Genomic DNA, 16,304 nt, shown 5'->3' with positions numbered 1-16,304 from the left:
GAGTCCCAATGTCACAAAAAGACATACATGGTATGTCTACACTGCTATAAAAGACCTCTGGGTCAGCTGACTCAGTTTTGCAGGGTTCAGGCTCACAGGGCTAAAATGGGCAGTGTAGACATTGGGCTACGGCTGGAGCCTGGAATCTGAAACCCTACAAGGGGGTGGTGGGTCTCAAAGCACAGGCTCCAGGCTGAGTCTGAATGTCTATACGGAAATTTTTAGCTCTGCAATCCTGAGACCTGCTAGCCCGAATCAGTTGACCCAGGCTCCGAGACACTATACCCAGGGTTTTTTTATTGCAGTCTAGACGTACTCATAGTACGGTCCGATCCAGGAGTGGGCAAACTTTTTGGCCTAAGGGCCACATCTGGGTATAGAAATTGTATGGCGGGCCATGAATGCTTACAAAATTTGGGCTGGAATGTGGGAGGGGAGGAGGGCTCTGGCCAGGGGAGCGGGCTCCGGGGTGAGGCCAGAAATGAGGAGTTCAGGTTGCAGGAGGGGGCTCCAAGCTGGGGCTGAGTGGGGTGCGGGTTCTGGGGTGGGGCTGGGGATGAGGGGTTTGGGGTGTAGGAGGGTGCTCCGGGCTGAGACCAAGGGGTTCAGAGAGCGGGTGTGTGATCAGGGCTGGGGCAAGGGTTTGCCCAACCCTGGTTTAATCCAAAAGGGCATTAGTTGTGTAGCAAGGCTTCCATCAATCCACTGCAATCTTAACATGGCTCACAAAACCTACAAAATGTACCATGTTGTTCTTAGTGTTATTAAACATAACTGAGATAGATTGAATTACTATGAATGACAATAGATAGTCATTGGCCAGGGAAAGAGGAAGAATGATTTTATAGCCTTGTGGTTAGGGATTTGGGAGACCGAAGTTCAAGTTTATGCTTCAGTGACTATTTATAAAAAGTGGAACAGCTTAAACAGGGGAGACTGAGAAATACCCATACCAGAATATCCCATAGCCCAGCGGCTAAGACACTGTCCTGCAATATGGGAGAAGCAAGTCCAAATCCCTTCTCATAGACAGAAGGGGCACTGAATCCGCATCTCCCACATTCCACAAGTACCCCAAACACTCAGCAGAAGGTCCTCCCCCTTCCCTATGCCCAAAGAGTTTTGTGAATCTATTCCTCCTTTGCTTTTGTCAAAATGTCAAAAAACAAAAAATGAAAGATTTTGAGTTGGATTGAATGAAATGTTTCATTTTGCCAATGCTGAAAACAACTGATTTTTCAGTTGAGCCAGAAATATTTGGCAGACCTAACAGGAATTTGCAAATAGATTTATATCAACTGAAGCTGCATTTTTCGGTGAATGGTCTTGACCCAAAATTTGTGAATCTGACTCATGTCCTTCCTGGCTGTGAAAGAGGGCTTGTCTACATGAACATTCAGTGAGCTGCTAGGTGGGGTGTAAATCTACAGCCATACTAGCCTGCTGCGCACTAACTGTGTGGTCTCTGCTGACATGTACTAACAGTTCCTTAATACTCTTTGATCTACAACGGTTTGAAGCCGGAGTTAGATCAAAGTGCACTAAGGAACTATTAGTGCACATCAGCAGGGTCCATACGGACAGTTAGCATATGGCAGGCTAGCATGGAGTTGATTTACATCCCAGTTCGTTGCAAACTAAATGTTCATGTATGCAAGCCCAGAGAATCATGAACTGGTTCCACTCCTGATTGATTAGCCAAAAAATAATACAGAGAAGGAATTTCCCTTCCTCCTTCTAACACAGGAGTCCAAACAACATTGAAGAAACTCAGACCTAGATATTTTGATTCTAGTCAATTTCCATCCAATATCAAACCCAACTTTCCTAAGCAAGCTCACAGAGAAGCTAGCCAAAGGTCAAGTACAAACTCATCTAATTGAAGCTAATATTCTAGACCTGGCACAACTTGGATTCTGGCCAGTCCATGGAACTGAAACCACTTTAGTAGCACCGATGGATGATCTCCTCCTGTCACTGGATAAAAAGCAGATGATGATTCTCATTCTCCTTGTCCTCTCTGCAGCATTTAGCAGTTTTGACCATGAAATATTGTTGTCTCACCTGAGAGATGTGGCGGGAGTCCAGGGTAATGCACTAAAATGGTTTGATTCCACCCTGGAGGAATAGTTACTGGGAAATGGCATCTCCACCACTAGACTCCTCACTTGTGGTGTCCCACAAGGATTAATTCTTTCTCCAGTCCTTTTCAACACCGATCTGCAGCTACCAAGTGAACAGGTCAGATGACATGGACTCAAGTACTAGTAATATGCAGATGACTCACAACTGTATCTATTCCTTACCACAAGCAACCACAGCATCACCATCGAGATGGCCCTGTTCTTGGATGAGATCAGCTCCTGGATGATGAACAGCTGACTGAAGCTGAACCGAACAAGAGGGGGTGATGCTGGCAGCACAGGAAAGCATTCTGAAAAGTTTGCAGCCACAGTATAGCCTCCTTTAGTCGAAGGTACACATTCACAATATTTGATTTGTCATTTAACAATACTCTTGGGTTCCTCACTGACACTAAACTCTCACATAGCAGCACCCATGAGCATTGTTTTCTATCCTTTCTTGTTGACTAGGCAACTCCATCCCACCTTGGTGGACAATGACCTGAGTCTTCAGTTATTCATGCCTGCATCCCTTTGTGGCTGTACTGCAGCCATATGATATACGTAAGCATGAAGTCTTTAGCACCTAGGAAACACCAACTAATACAGACTGTTGTAATATATCTCCTCAGCAACACAAACTACTGCAAACACATTAGACCTATCCTCCACTCTCTACAATGGCTTCCCTTAGAATTTCTAATCAAGTTCAAGGTCTTGGCCCTTATCTTCAAAGCACTATAAGACCTGGTCCCAGAATATCAAAAAGACCATCTCTAAAGTTCTGGGATGGAGACTGATTGACAGCTGCACTCCTTTTGCAGAATGTGAGACAGAACTCTTTGGCACTGATCTGCAACTGTGGAATGAACTCCTCCAAGAATTAAGGACCGTCACAAACCTCACCACCTTCCACTCCAAAAGCAAGGCACATTTCTCTGACCTTGACTTCTTTAACATAAATACATAGCAACGTGAATATTATTAAAAAAAAACACAACACAGCTAAAACCCTACCAAAATAAGACACTCCATTCCACACATTTTTCTCCCTGGAGAGAGAATGAGAGAACAAATAACAGGTGACAGATGTGTAGTACCATTGCTTAACCCACTACGAGGAGGCATTCACATACTACAGTGATGAGTGGCTTATGAAAATTTATACAGAAGAGAACTAATAAGACCAGTAAACTATGTTTTTTCTCTCATTCTTTTATTTTTCTTGCTACAGTGTTGCAAAAAAGGTTAGAAGACTGTCTGACTTGTCATGAACAGCTCGGTGTTTAGGGTGTCCTTGTGACAGATATGGCAAGTTCCTGCAATATATTTTGGAGATCTTACTTAAGTTTATAGATCATGGAGGGCCAGGGAGGAGGACCACAGCCCTCCAGGAACTAAGAACTGTGGGAGATGATTAGGCAAATTCACTCAGGCTTGCATATACTGGTTCGAATTGGATTCTCCAGTGACCAACAGACAGCAAATGGACAGGACCTTCTGTCCAAGTAGGGGCCAGCCCTTCCTGGGAAGGGTTGAAAGGACTGACACTAGCCAGAGTCCCTCCTGGAGTTGGTTGCATGTGTGTGTGGGGGGTGATCTCTGGTAAGCTTATTAGCACACTTGTAGCTTTTTTGTTTGAATGTGTTTTCTCTGTAAGAATACATGTGCTTGCTTAGAAAGATCTGTGTGGTAACATATCTATGGGCAATTATGCTGTTTATAGCCTCGGAAGAGAAACAAAGCAGGCCTGCTTAGGCAGTCTGAGTTGCTGGGGAATTCACAGTTTAAACTGGGAACTATGCAGCCTGGTCAGGAGGGAGAGAGATGAGGGTCTCCGCCCAAGAAAGGTGACAGCTGAGGGTGCCCTTGTTGGACCATGGAGGAAGAATACAGGTGCAGTTGCCCTGAATTGTAACAGTACTACTTCAGGAATTTCTTGTGTAACTCACTACAAATGTGGCAGAAAAATTCTACCTCCACCTCAGGCCTAACCCATTACTGTTAAGGTTAATATTCCTTTGCTCGTGGATTTTAGAGGTGCTAAAACCAGGTTTATAATAGAACCCTCAGCAGCAACCTTAACAGTAGAATGGCTATTGACCTGTCCAATAATCTAATAAAGTTTAAAGCACTCAATAAACATATTTCAAAGGAATCCAAAAGCTTTCACAATTTTGGACTTGGACTCCACAAAACCAGTGGCAACTTCTGGCATAGAAAATATATACTTTAATCCTCCAAGGACAATATTGAGCTCTGTAAGGTATAAGTGTAAAATCCCATCCTAAACAACAGCAACCACAATATTCCAGAAGTTCATAGCACTTCTGCAGGCTTTTTTTTTTTTTTTTTTTTTAAAAAGGACAATATTTCTTGTGCCATGTTGGCTTATTTTTAATTCTCTCTCATGTCTTTATTAACATGCCGCTACATTTCTCTAATTGCACACCCACCATATTAGTGACACAGGAAACAGCTGGGAATCCAACAATACCCTCAAATTCCAAACCACAGCAACAAAAAGCAGTTTCACACTGAATATAGTGGCTGCTAATGTAGTTTTTGTCCATTCCTCCAGTTGTTCTTCCAACCAACAGGGGTGAAAAATCTTGGGTAATACCTTACAAAATATTGCCAACATACTATGAAATTTATAAAGTTTTAAAAAATGATTGTATTTTATATTTTAAAGGCTGTTCCATAGCTAACCCAAGGGCAGTTATACACCTCCAAAATGATCGTCTATAATGAAGGCTTAGGCCCCAGAACAGGCCCTAGGACATCTGGGTAAAATTCCTAGTTCCATCACAGACTTCGTGGGTTACGTTGGCAACTCACAAGCTCGTTTTTCCTCAGTTCCCAATCTTCTGTTGCATGTTGCATCCCTTCCTCCCACCATTTCTCTATTTTGTCATATTTAGCTTGTAAACTCTTCAAGGCAGGGACTGTCTCTTAGTATGTGTTTGTACAGCATCTAGAACAATAGGACACTGATTTTTAGCTGGGTCATCTACTCTCTTCTGTAATATTAACAGTAAATTATAATAATACTCTACCCCTCTTCCCAAAACAATTAAAGACTATATTGTAGCACTGCAGGAATTTTACAGATTCCTTGGAAGACAGAACCCTTTGAATACTAGTTACAGACAGTGCAGTAAAGCATGAGTCCAACAGACAATTATGAACTCATGAGGCATTTGTCCAATATTAGCTTTCAACATTAGGATGTACTCAGCATCAATTATAAGTCATCTCAGTGAAATGAGTAGAACACGAACAAGGGTAGAGCGAAAATTATTAGTCACAGTGTTAGAGAGGAGTAATATTATGTTGGCAGAGCAATGCAAGCCAAACAGTTTTGAGGCTTTTTCCAGGTCAGAGCAAAACTTTAAAACATTAGTAAGATTCATTAATTAGCAATATATTTGTCACAAGGCTCCTCTTGCTTAAAAGTCAACTGAAGTCAACTTCTATCTGTAAGCAAATTAAGGTTTGTTGACTTTGCATATAAGAAAAGAAATTTCTGTCTTGCAAGACCCATACAGTAGCCATCATTACACAAGTAAAAGCACTGCTTTTGCCTACAGAACTAATACTAAAGGTATGTTTACACTGCAACTGAAGGATTGATTGTAGCACCCATACGCACACCCATGCTAGTTTTAATCTAGCTATCAATGGTAACAATAGTAGTAAAGACTCGGTGGCACAGGCTTTAGCACAGGTGAGCAACCAGAGTACCCAGACGGACTTGTACTCTGGTTGCGAGCCCATGGTGCCACATCTTCACTACTATTGTAACCTGTGCCCACAAGATTAAGGCTAGCACAGGTATGTCCACCTGTGCTACAATCACACTTTCACTTACAGTGTAGACATACCTTTAGAAAGCAATGTTCCTACAAAACTAACAGATTGCTGAATATTTATTGTACAGTTTTAGAAATATATGTAGAAATACAAAATGTTAACGTCACATATGAAAATAATATTCACACATTTCAATATCTGTACAGAATGCTCTCTCAAGCTTTTCAAATCAACGACACCAGACTATTTAGATGTTTTGAGAGGAAGCTCCTTACCAAAATAGCTGTTATCCTCAGAGAATCTACAGTGGAATGTGTGAAAAGGTACCATAACACTGGTCCAATTTCTCCTGTAATAAATCCCTGTGCATGAAAAGAATCAGTGGTGCAAACATTTTCAACAATCTTCGCTGCCATATGATTCACAACACGTTCTTCCTAGAGGGGAAAAAAGGCATTTTATATTAACTACTATTGTCAATCTCTGACTTTACTTTTCTGAACTATCTAAATAAAAGACAAATACAGGAAAATAATTTGTGTTGTCTGAATACTGCTGCTTAATCTTGTTACACAGATATCAGGACAAATATGGGAAATCCTAAGGGAATAAGTCATTTCACAAGAAAATTCAACTACTTTGAAACATAAAGTTTATGTTCCCCTCCTCCCCTTTGTCTTGTACTGTAAATAAATCCAAGGAAATAATAGAAATAATATTTAAAACTGAGTCTTTCATCTCCAAGTGATCACTCTGAATCCAGCACAGGTCAGTAATGAATGAAAGTGGTTACTGTGTCATGAGCATTCAGCTCTACATGAAGACGTGTTCATATCACAGAATTTGCCAATAAGAATGCCAGTTATTATCGGGACATTAACAAAAGGGTCAAGGACTTGATAGGCATGGAAATTTAATTACTCTTAACACTAAAGGTGATTCTACCATGACAAGGTTCAGGCATATAGGTGAGGCAGTGCATGGTAGATTGCATTGCCATTACCCCAATGCACTTCTTCTATGGATATACAGAGGACACTTTCCAGGGCTTTCAATCCACCATCTTTACTAATAAGTTTATTTAAGAATTTATTTTAATTAAAAATTTACATTACTTTCCATTCAATAATTATTGGTCAAGTCAAACATGTACCATATGTCTCATGTTTGGCATGGAGGGAAAGGATAGGAAACATTTACTGGAATATGGAAGTGCATATTGTAAGTGCTGCATATATACATGTCATACTACAGCAGTCTGGGAAATTAGTACTATCATATAGCTAACTAAGTCTGAGATCCCATTCCATTTTAGTTTTTCTTTCAGTTGCTTTATAACTTCCTTAAATTTCTCCACAGCCAATTCTTTTTCATGCTTAGTCTCAGCCAAAAGATTAATCTTTTGGAAGGTTTTAGTGAAATTAGTTCAGCGATTTTTGAGTTATAAGAACATGAAAAATAGTCTAATTTTTCATGGGTTCTTAATTTCTGCACCTACATAGCTATTACTGTCAGAAGCTAGAAATTTCAAATTTAACCTATTTTACAGTTTTTCATTGACAAAAGAAACACAGTTTTACGTACAAAAATTGTTTTAATCTAAAATTTATGGTTTTAATCTAAAATTACTTTAATCTGAGAAATATGTTCAGCCATCAGTTTGCCAAGTGTCCCCATGAGTTCTACTTCACCAAAACAATTCCATTGCCACAGATAGCAAGATTGTCACAGTTACCATGCAATGTCATATTTTCTTTCACAAATGCTACACCTCTGTCCCATTTCTGATTTATCTGAGTGCATGCCTCAGATATCAGGTCTTGTGTGCCTTTACCATTCCAGGGGTGGAATTACACAGCTCTTCCAGTCTTAGATTAGGCCCTGGGTTACAGCACCCTGAGTACTGAATGTGCTTGCCCAACAGGTCCACCTGGGTTTGGCACCTGTGCTGGGAGTCTGTGACCAGTGATTAATATAGTGACCAGAAATATTCTTCTTAAACCAAAATATTGTTTAACAGTAAGGACACAACACATTTAGAGGAAACTAAGATGACAGTCTAAACGCATGTCTATTTTAACTAAAATCTTACAGTCACCTGATGGTAAGCTAGGCAGGCCTATCTTCTTCAAACACCACAGAGTGCTTGCCTCTGAGTCCAGCTGCTCCTCAAACAACATCTTGACCACCTCTCCCCCCTTTCTTGAAATCCTCATTCTGCAGGACACAGATCAACCACTAAATGTTTAGGATTAACAAAAAAGTTCTCCATGGGTCAGGTTATTCCATAACTGTCCTTCCTTGGACCTTGAAAATGTGGTATTCACCACTGAGACACACAGGACAGTGAACTAACTGGACCACAGCTTTGATCTAGTACAGCAATCCCTAAATTCTTGGGCCACATTGTTACTTCCTATTCCATCCCCTTTGTGCTTTCTGAATCTTATTGTCATAAGCATTTGCAGGAACAGGCACCAAGTAATTTTAAATTAATAAAATAAAGATAATAATCCATGTACACTGTCCATGCAAATAACTGTTCTCTTGTCTATTTCTAAACTTCTAGGAAAATAAATTATGTCAAAATAACGCTGATCAATGAAGGACCTTATCTTGCAACAATTTGTGTTCTGGGTAACTCCTATTGACTCTATCGGAAGGTCTACCTGAATACAGACTGAATAATCAAATGCTATATTTTATAAACAGATCATTTACCAAACAGAAATTGAAGACAGAACATCTGATATTTTTCCTCATTGTCCACAACATCATTTTCCAGCTCAAACTGTGAATAAGCAAAGTCTTTCAAAACTGACTAAATGCGACTGATGAATTGGTCAAGTTAATTTAAATACAAGTAAGGAGGACAATAGATGTACTCCAGAGATTTAGTTTGTTTAGTCTATAGCACACTCAGTCTTCACAAATAATGTACCATAATGGCACTATTTATTTCTCTCTTATATTATTCTCCACTTTATCCTACCATCTCATTCCCTTTGGATTTCTGACATTTATATCTCCACAATCATCACCACCACCAACTGCGAGCAACAATAATGAAGTTTTCATGTCATTAAAAATATATTCCTAACTATCTCCTTCCTCTACTGATCATCAGTGTTTAATTTTTAAACATATAAGACTAAAAAGATGTATGTGGGAATTTAGTATAATTCTTATTAAAAGAAACTTTCTTCATAAGTGTCATATTAATTTGTTACCACTGTCTAAAACTTCAGTTCTACTTAAACAAGAACAATTTACTCATGGGCCTGATTCTCATCTCAAACCAGTTTTACATGGATATAACACAACTGATTTAATGGATTTACTTCTCATTTACAGAGTTGTAAATCAAAGGAGAATTAGCCCCCAGTCTTTAAAGTTTTGTTAGTGTACCATACTGTACAGTAGACAACCATTTAAAAACTCATATACAAGTGCACTTTTATCAAAATTAAGCTTCTTGACACTTATTTCTCAGATATTTTTGTTTGCAAATAACAATACAAATTTTCAATCTTTTTCTTTAAATTTCAGTTTAAATGATTTTCTGAACTGCAGGGGTGAAAAATATACCTGTATTTACAATATGAACTGTACATATTCAAAAGATTTATAGCAGTATTAATTCTTTCTTACATACCAATGATTATTAGGCACACAAACTGGGGCTCTTGTGTCGCTTGAAATAAGTAATACCACATTTAATTATAATACCATAAATAAGCCATAACCAAAGCATTATGCAGCAGAGAATGGTTCTTATGAATGCTAACAGATCTTCAGCAATATCCAGATGCAGCTATCCTTAGCAAAATTTTGTCCCTCAGAAGCGTGCTTTATCTTGTACTTTTTAACCAGTCCTAAGATGACTCATGCCCTGTACCAGACAACCACAGTCATTCTTATATCTTGGCTGGAAAGGGTCATGTATTGTCTCAGTGCTCTTTCAACTCAATGAGGCTTTCAGATTAATTCAATTTGCTGCCACCTGAGATTGGCTCCCTTAGCCCCTCTGGGACCTGTTGTCAAACACTGTACAAGCAAAAAGCCTTGTACCATTTTCTGCTTACTTAACTTTTGGGAAAGGAATCCTGAGCTAAGCTAATATTTGGCCTCAACTGAAGGATTCATCTTGTCATGTTATCAGGACATAAGCTATGTTAGTTGAAAAAAATGGATCTTCAAGATACGATTGAAGAGCTTTCGTACACCAGATAACCTGCCAGTATCATGAACCATAATAGCATTAATAATAGCATTATTAAAAAAACAACACGATCAGATTTTCTCAGATTCCAAGCAGTTTTACAAAAGAGCACTAAAAGATATAGGGCCTGATTTTCAGAGGCACTAAGCACTTCTGGTTCCCACTGACTTAAAATACAGTTGTGGGTGCTGAGTACGTCTGAAAATCAGGCACACATAATGGAGAAAGCAAGTACAAATAAGGTGAATATATCTGAAAATACAAAGGTAAGCTTCCTTTTCATTCAACATTTAAAAGGAATTAAGGAATTAAAGGTATAAAAAGGTCAATATTTACATTTGGGTAAATAACTGACTTTACTCTGTCTTGTTATTTATTTTGGTTGTGGAAGAGCCAACAGCATATTAGAAGCTTTCCTAAACACTGAGAAAGAACATAATGAAAAGTACACTGCTTTTAGAGTTTAACATGTCTTCTTCAGTTTTGGATAATATATCTTATTTGGCTGTAAATTCAGGAATGGACATCTAAAAAAGGAGTAACGAGGACAGTAAACACCGCCAAGTCTGTCCCCTCGGTCTGACACACTCGGTCCTTCAGCAGCCCAAAGATAAGGGTCATAATGGTATTCTCGTCCCCCCTTTTCTTTTCCCCTCCAACTTTATTGCAGTAAAAAACGTCCTTGCTCAGGTAATGAGCTTTACTTTTAAGTCGATTGGGGTCAGCGTGGACACAGGACTTCACTGCAGCAAATGGACTGGGGCCTTAGCTCTTTAATGATATTTAATGAAATTTATATATATTTAATGATAAATATATATATTTCAACAACACTACAGGGCCAACTGATGTAAACAGAAACAAGGAAATTAAATATCAAGAAGGAAATTTTCTTCTTAACCCACCATTCCGTACTGTATTTGATCACATACTATGTGAAAAATTACCAAGTCACAGCACATAAAAGGGAAAGAAAAAGAAAAAAAGAATCATAGAAATATAGGGTTGGAAGGTTCTTTGAAAGATCATCATGTCCATCACTCTGCACTGAGGTAGGATCATGTAAACAGACTATCCCTGACAGGCGTTTGTCCAACCTGTTCTTAAAAACCTCAATGGTCACTTTGGATGAGCTATTACCAGCAGGATAGTGAGTTTGTGTGTGTGGTTTTTGGGAGGGGGGTGAGAGAACCTGGATTTGTGCAGGAAATGGCCCAACTTGATTATCATGCACATTGTGTAAAGAGTTGTCACTTTGGATGGGCTATCACCAGCAGGAGAGTGAATTTGTGGGGTGGGGTGGAGGGTGAGAAAACCTGGATTTGTGCTGGAAATGGCCCAACCTGATGATCACTTTAGATAAGCTATTACCAGCAGGACAGTGGGGTGGGAGGAGGTATTGTTTCATATTCTCTGTGTATATATAAAGTCTGCTGCAGTTTCCACGGTATGCATCTGATGAAGTGAGCTGTAGCTCATGAAAGCTCATGCTCAAATAAATTGGTTAGTCTCTAAGGTGCCACAAGTACTCCTTTTCTTTTTGTGAATACAGACTAACACGGCTGTTACTCTGAAACAAACACCCTTGGAAGTCTATTGTACAACTTAACTATTCTTCAAGTTAGAAAGTTTTTCCTAATATCTAATCTCCTTTGCTGCAGATTAAGACCATTACTTCTTATCCTAACTTCAGGAAACAAAGAAAACAATTGATCACAATCCTCTTTATAAGAGCCCTTAACATATTTGAAGTCTGTTATCAGGTCCTCCCATCTTCCTTTTTCAGGACTAAATATGCCCTGTTTTTTTTTAACTTTTCCTCATAGACTAGTTTCAGAGTAGCAGCAGTGTTAGTCTGTATTCGCAAAAAGAAAAGGAGTACTTGTGGCACCTTAGCGACTAAATAAATTGGTTAGTCTCTAAGGTGCCACTAGTACTCCTTTTCTCATAGACTAGGTTTTCTAAACCTTTTAGAATTTTTGTTGCTGTCCTCTGGACTCTCTCCAGTTTATCCACATCTGTCCTGAAGTGTGGCACCCAGATCTGGACACAGTACTCCAGCTGAGGCCTCACCAGTGCTCAGTAGAATGGAACAATTACCTCCCATGTCTTGCATATGCCATTCATATTAATATACCTCTGAATGATATTAACCTTTATTGCAGCTGAATCACATTGTTGACTCATATTGTGCCTGTGATCTGCTCTAAGACCAGATCTTTTTCAGCAGTACTTACCACCTAGCCAATTATTTCCCATTTTGTAGTTGTGCATTTGATTTTTCCCTCCTAAATGTAGTACTTTGAACTTGTCTATATCGAATTTCATCATGTTGATTTCAGATCAATTCTCTAATTTAATTTTTTAAATTTTGAATTCTAATCCTGTCCTCCAAAATGTTTGAACCCCTCCCAGTGTGGTGTGTCATCTGCAAATTTTATTAGCACGCTCTCCACCCCATTTTCCAAGTCAATAATGAAAATATTAAATAGTTCTGTACCCCAGTAGATACATCCTCCCGCTGTGACAGCAAACCATTGATAACTTACTCTTTGAGCACAGTCTTTCAACCAGTTGTGCACTCACCTTATAGTAATTTCATTCAAACCACATTTCCCAAGTTTCCTTTAGAGAATGTCATGTGGGACTGTGTCAAACACCACACTAAAATCAAGATATATCATGTCTATGGCTTCCCCTATCCACTAGACCAGTAACTCTGTTAAACAAGGAAATTATGTTGGATTGGCATGAATTGTGCTTGAAAAACCCTCAGTGGCTACTCCTTATAAACCTATTTCTTCTACAAATTGATTATTTAATAATTTGTTCCAGTATCTTTCCAGGTATCAGAATTAGGCTAACTGGTCTATAATTTCCCTGGTCATCTTTGCTTCCCTTTTTAAAAGATAGGTACTGTGTTTGCCCTTTTACAGTCCTCTGGGACCTCACCCATCTCCAGGAGTTCTCAGACATAATTACTAATAGTTCCAAGATTGCTTCAGCTGCTTCCTTAAGCCTCCTAAGATGAATTTCATCAGGCCCTACCAACTTGAATACATGTAATTTATCTAAATAATTTTCAACTTGCTCCTTCTCTATTTTGGCTTTTGTTCCTTCCATCTTCTTGTTAGTATTGATTGTGTTGAGTATCAGTCATCGTTAAACCTTTTAGAGAAGACAAAATAGGCATTAAACACTTCAGCCTTCTCAATCTCATCAGGTATTCGCTCTCCTTCCCCTCTGAGTAGAGGGCCTATGCTTTCCTTAGTCCTTTTTCTTGCTCCTAGTGTATTTTAAAAACCTCTTCTTATTCCCTTTTGTGTTCCTTGTTAGACATAACTAATTTTGTGCCTTAGCCTTTCTGATTCTGTGCCTACATGCTTGTGCTATTCTTTTTTTACTCCTCCTTAGCAATGTGTCTGCGTTTCCACTTTTTGTAGAATTCCTTTTTGATTTTCAGGTCATTAAGGAACTCTTGATGGAGCCATAATGGCCTCTTACTATTCTTATCTTTTCTTTGCATCAGGATGGTTTGTAGTTGTGCCTTAATATTGTCTCAAGAAATTGCCAGCTCTCCTGAACTCCTTTTTCCCTTAGATTTTCTTCCCACGGGACCATACCTATCAGTTCTCTGAGTTTGTTAAAATCTGGGGTTTTTTAAGTCCATTCTCTTTATTGTGCTGCTCTCACTCTTTCCTTTCCTTAGAATCATGAAATCTATCGTTTCATGATCATTTTCACCCAAATTGCCTTCAACCTACAGATTCACAGCCAATTCCTTCTTGTCAATCTGAATCAAGTCTAAAATGGCTGTGCCCCTGGTTTTGTCCTCCACTTAATGAAATAAAAAGTTGTCCCCAATATTTTGCAAGAATTTACTGAAAAAGACTTGGTGGGATAAATCTCATGACTGAAATATAAGTATAGGGGGTTATAGCTTGTTTAGGAAGGACAGGTGGGGGAAAAAGGAGGACATGTTGCATTATACATCAAGTATATATACATATACATATCACATACACACACACACATATATATATATATATATATATATATATATATATATATATATATATATATATATATATATATATATATATATATATATATACACACACACACACACACACACACACACACACACACACACACACTTGTTCTGAGGGCCAGAAAGTTGAGAGGTAGATCAGTTGAAAGTCTCTGGGTAAAGATAAAAGGGGAAAAATCAGGGTTGACATCATGATGGGGTTTACTATAGACAATCAAGTCAGGAAGTGGAAGTGGTAGAGGCATATCTAGAACAAACAATAAAAATATACAAAACACAAGACCTAGTAGTAATGGGGGATTTTAACTACTCAGACATCTGTTGGAAAAGTAATTGGCAAAGTTGTCCAGTTACTGTTGGAAAAGTATTCCAACAATTATTGTTGGAAAAGTAATTGGCAAAACAGATCTGTGATGCCACTTAAGTCATAATTTAGCTTATGTACCAATACTTCCAGTTCTTTCTATCTATTCCCCATAATCCTTATATTTCAGTATAATCAAAGATGTTGAGCAGATTCCCCCACTGATTTCCCTTTTATTTCTCATATGACCCTACTGTAATTTTCCATTTCCTCCCCATCTAGTACTCTGTTATGGTTGCTTTTTTATATTTACCTGTGGGCTTCACAAGCATAGATCAGACCGCATTAATAGCCCATGGTAGAACCAGATCTCTCAATGGTGGGATACAAGTTAGATAATTTTTTCACAAACCTTTTAACTGTATTATACACAGATAGTGATCGGTCATAAATCAAAACATGATAAACTGAAAGAGCCACCAAATGAACTCTTAAAGACAAATTAAAGAGCCCCTCACACTTCAAATACATTATATATTCCAAAACACAGAACAGACGTTGTAAATGGTGAGCCAGATTTTTTCATTTAAAAAAAAATCTAAACCATTTCAAACAACATTTCGTCACAGATTGTTTTCTAGAATTAAGCAATATATTCTGACTAATGACAAACAAGTTGTTCAAGATTATTCAGAGTCCGACAGGCCAGGATGTTAGATAGAGAGATTGGGGATCCAGATGAAGAATTTGCCATACTACTGAGAAAACAAGTCTGGAGGCTAGGGAAAAAAAAATCTGTAAACTCCCTCCAACAGCTGAAGCAGGTCTGCATACCATTGCTGTCTCTACCATGCTAGAGCAATCAGGACCAACTCTTGCCTTATCCTCTCTTATCTTCCTCACCACCAACTGAATTAATGGAAAAGTGGGGAAAGCATAAAGGAGGCCCTTTCACCACTGCATCAGGAAAGCGTTCAAGATGGACTCGCTGCTCTTTCCCACACTTAACAGAAAAGTTTCAGAGTAGCAGCTGTGTTAGTCTGTATTCGCAAAAAGAAAAGGAGTACTTGTGGCACCTTAGAGACTAACCAATTTATCTGAGCATAAGCTTTCGTGAGCTACAGCTCACTTCATCGGATGCATACTATGGAAAGTCAAAGTATGCATCCGATGAAGTGAGCTGTAGCTCACGAAAGCTTATGCTCAAATAAATTGGTTAGTCTCTAAGGTGCCACAAGTACTCCTTTTCTTTTAACAGAAAAGACTACTCTTTTTCTTGAACTTGGTTGCAAGCAGATCCACATCTCCCAACTGGAGATGATCTCTTGTACCATCTGGTCCTTCAGAGGCCACTTGTGCATCTGAGAAATTTCTCTACTGAGCTCATCTGCCAATACATTACTGTCCCCTGCTAAACAGATAGACATTGCGTAGAATGCACCAGTTGTGAACACGATGACTGCAATGGTAACCCATGTCCAACATACAAAAGAAGGTACTCTTTTATAGAAGGCTTATAGAGCAGAGGCTAAAGGAAGTAGAGCATAAGGCTGACCACGAATAAAGTTGAGAGATGCAAATTTGAGGGATTTAAGAAACGTAAATCCTCTCATACTGATTCTTGCCAAAGGAAGAAGACTTGTAAGGGGCTGTTAAAACTGTAAGTCCATTCCATACACCATCCTAAGACATGGGAATCTGCTGCTGTAATCATGAAATAAAAGAAATAAAGAATAATGCTACCAAGACAGTTACTCCTCACAGTAAAATGGTTGGCTCAAACTGTGG

At 38.8% G+C, this 16,304-nt stretch overlaps 1 protein-coding gene across 3 annotated transcripts in view; it reads right to left on the bottom strand.

Moving 5' to 3' along the window:
* The window catches only part of ULK4 (unc-51 like kinase 4), a 388,775-nt gene that overhangs the window by 285,894 nt on the left and 86,577 nt on the right, over positions 1 to 16,304 (bottom strand). For all 3 annotated transcript variants that reach the window (XM_073333132.1, XM_073333131.1, XM_073333133.1), the window contains exon 20: positions 6,215 to 6,376. In XM_073333132.1, the coding sequence (XP_073189233.1) occupies positions 6,215 to 6,376 (162 nt within the window). The remainder of the gene's footprint in view (positions 1 to 6,214; positions 6,377 to 16,304) is intronic.

This window comes from Lepidochelys kempii, chromosome 2, assembly GCF_965140285.1.
Source record: "Lepidochelys kempii isolate rLepKem1 chromosome 2, rLepKem1.hap1, whole genome shotgun sequence".
Taxonomy (NCBI): domain Eukaryota; kingdom Metazoa; phylum Chordata; order Testudines; family Cheloniidae; genus Lepidochelys; species Lepidochelys kempii.
This window is presented reverse-complemented; position numbering and strand designations above follow the sequence as displayed.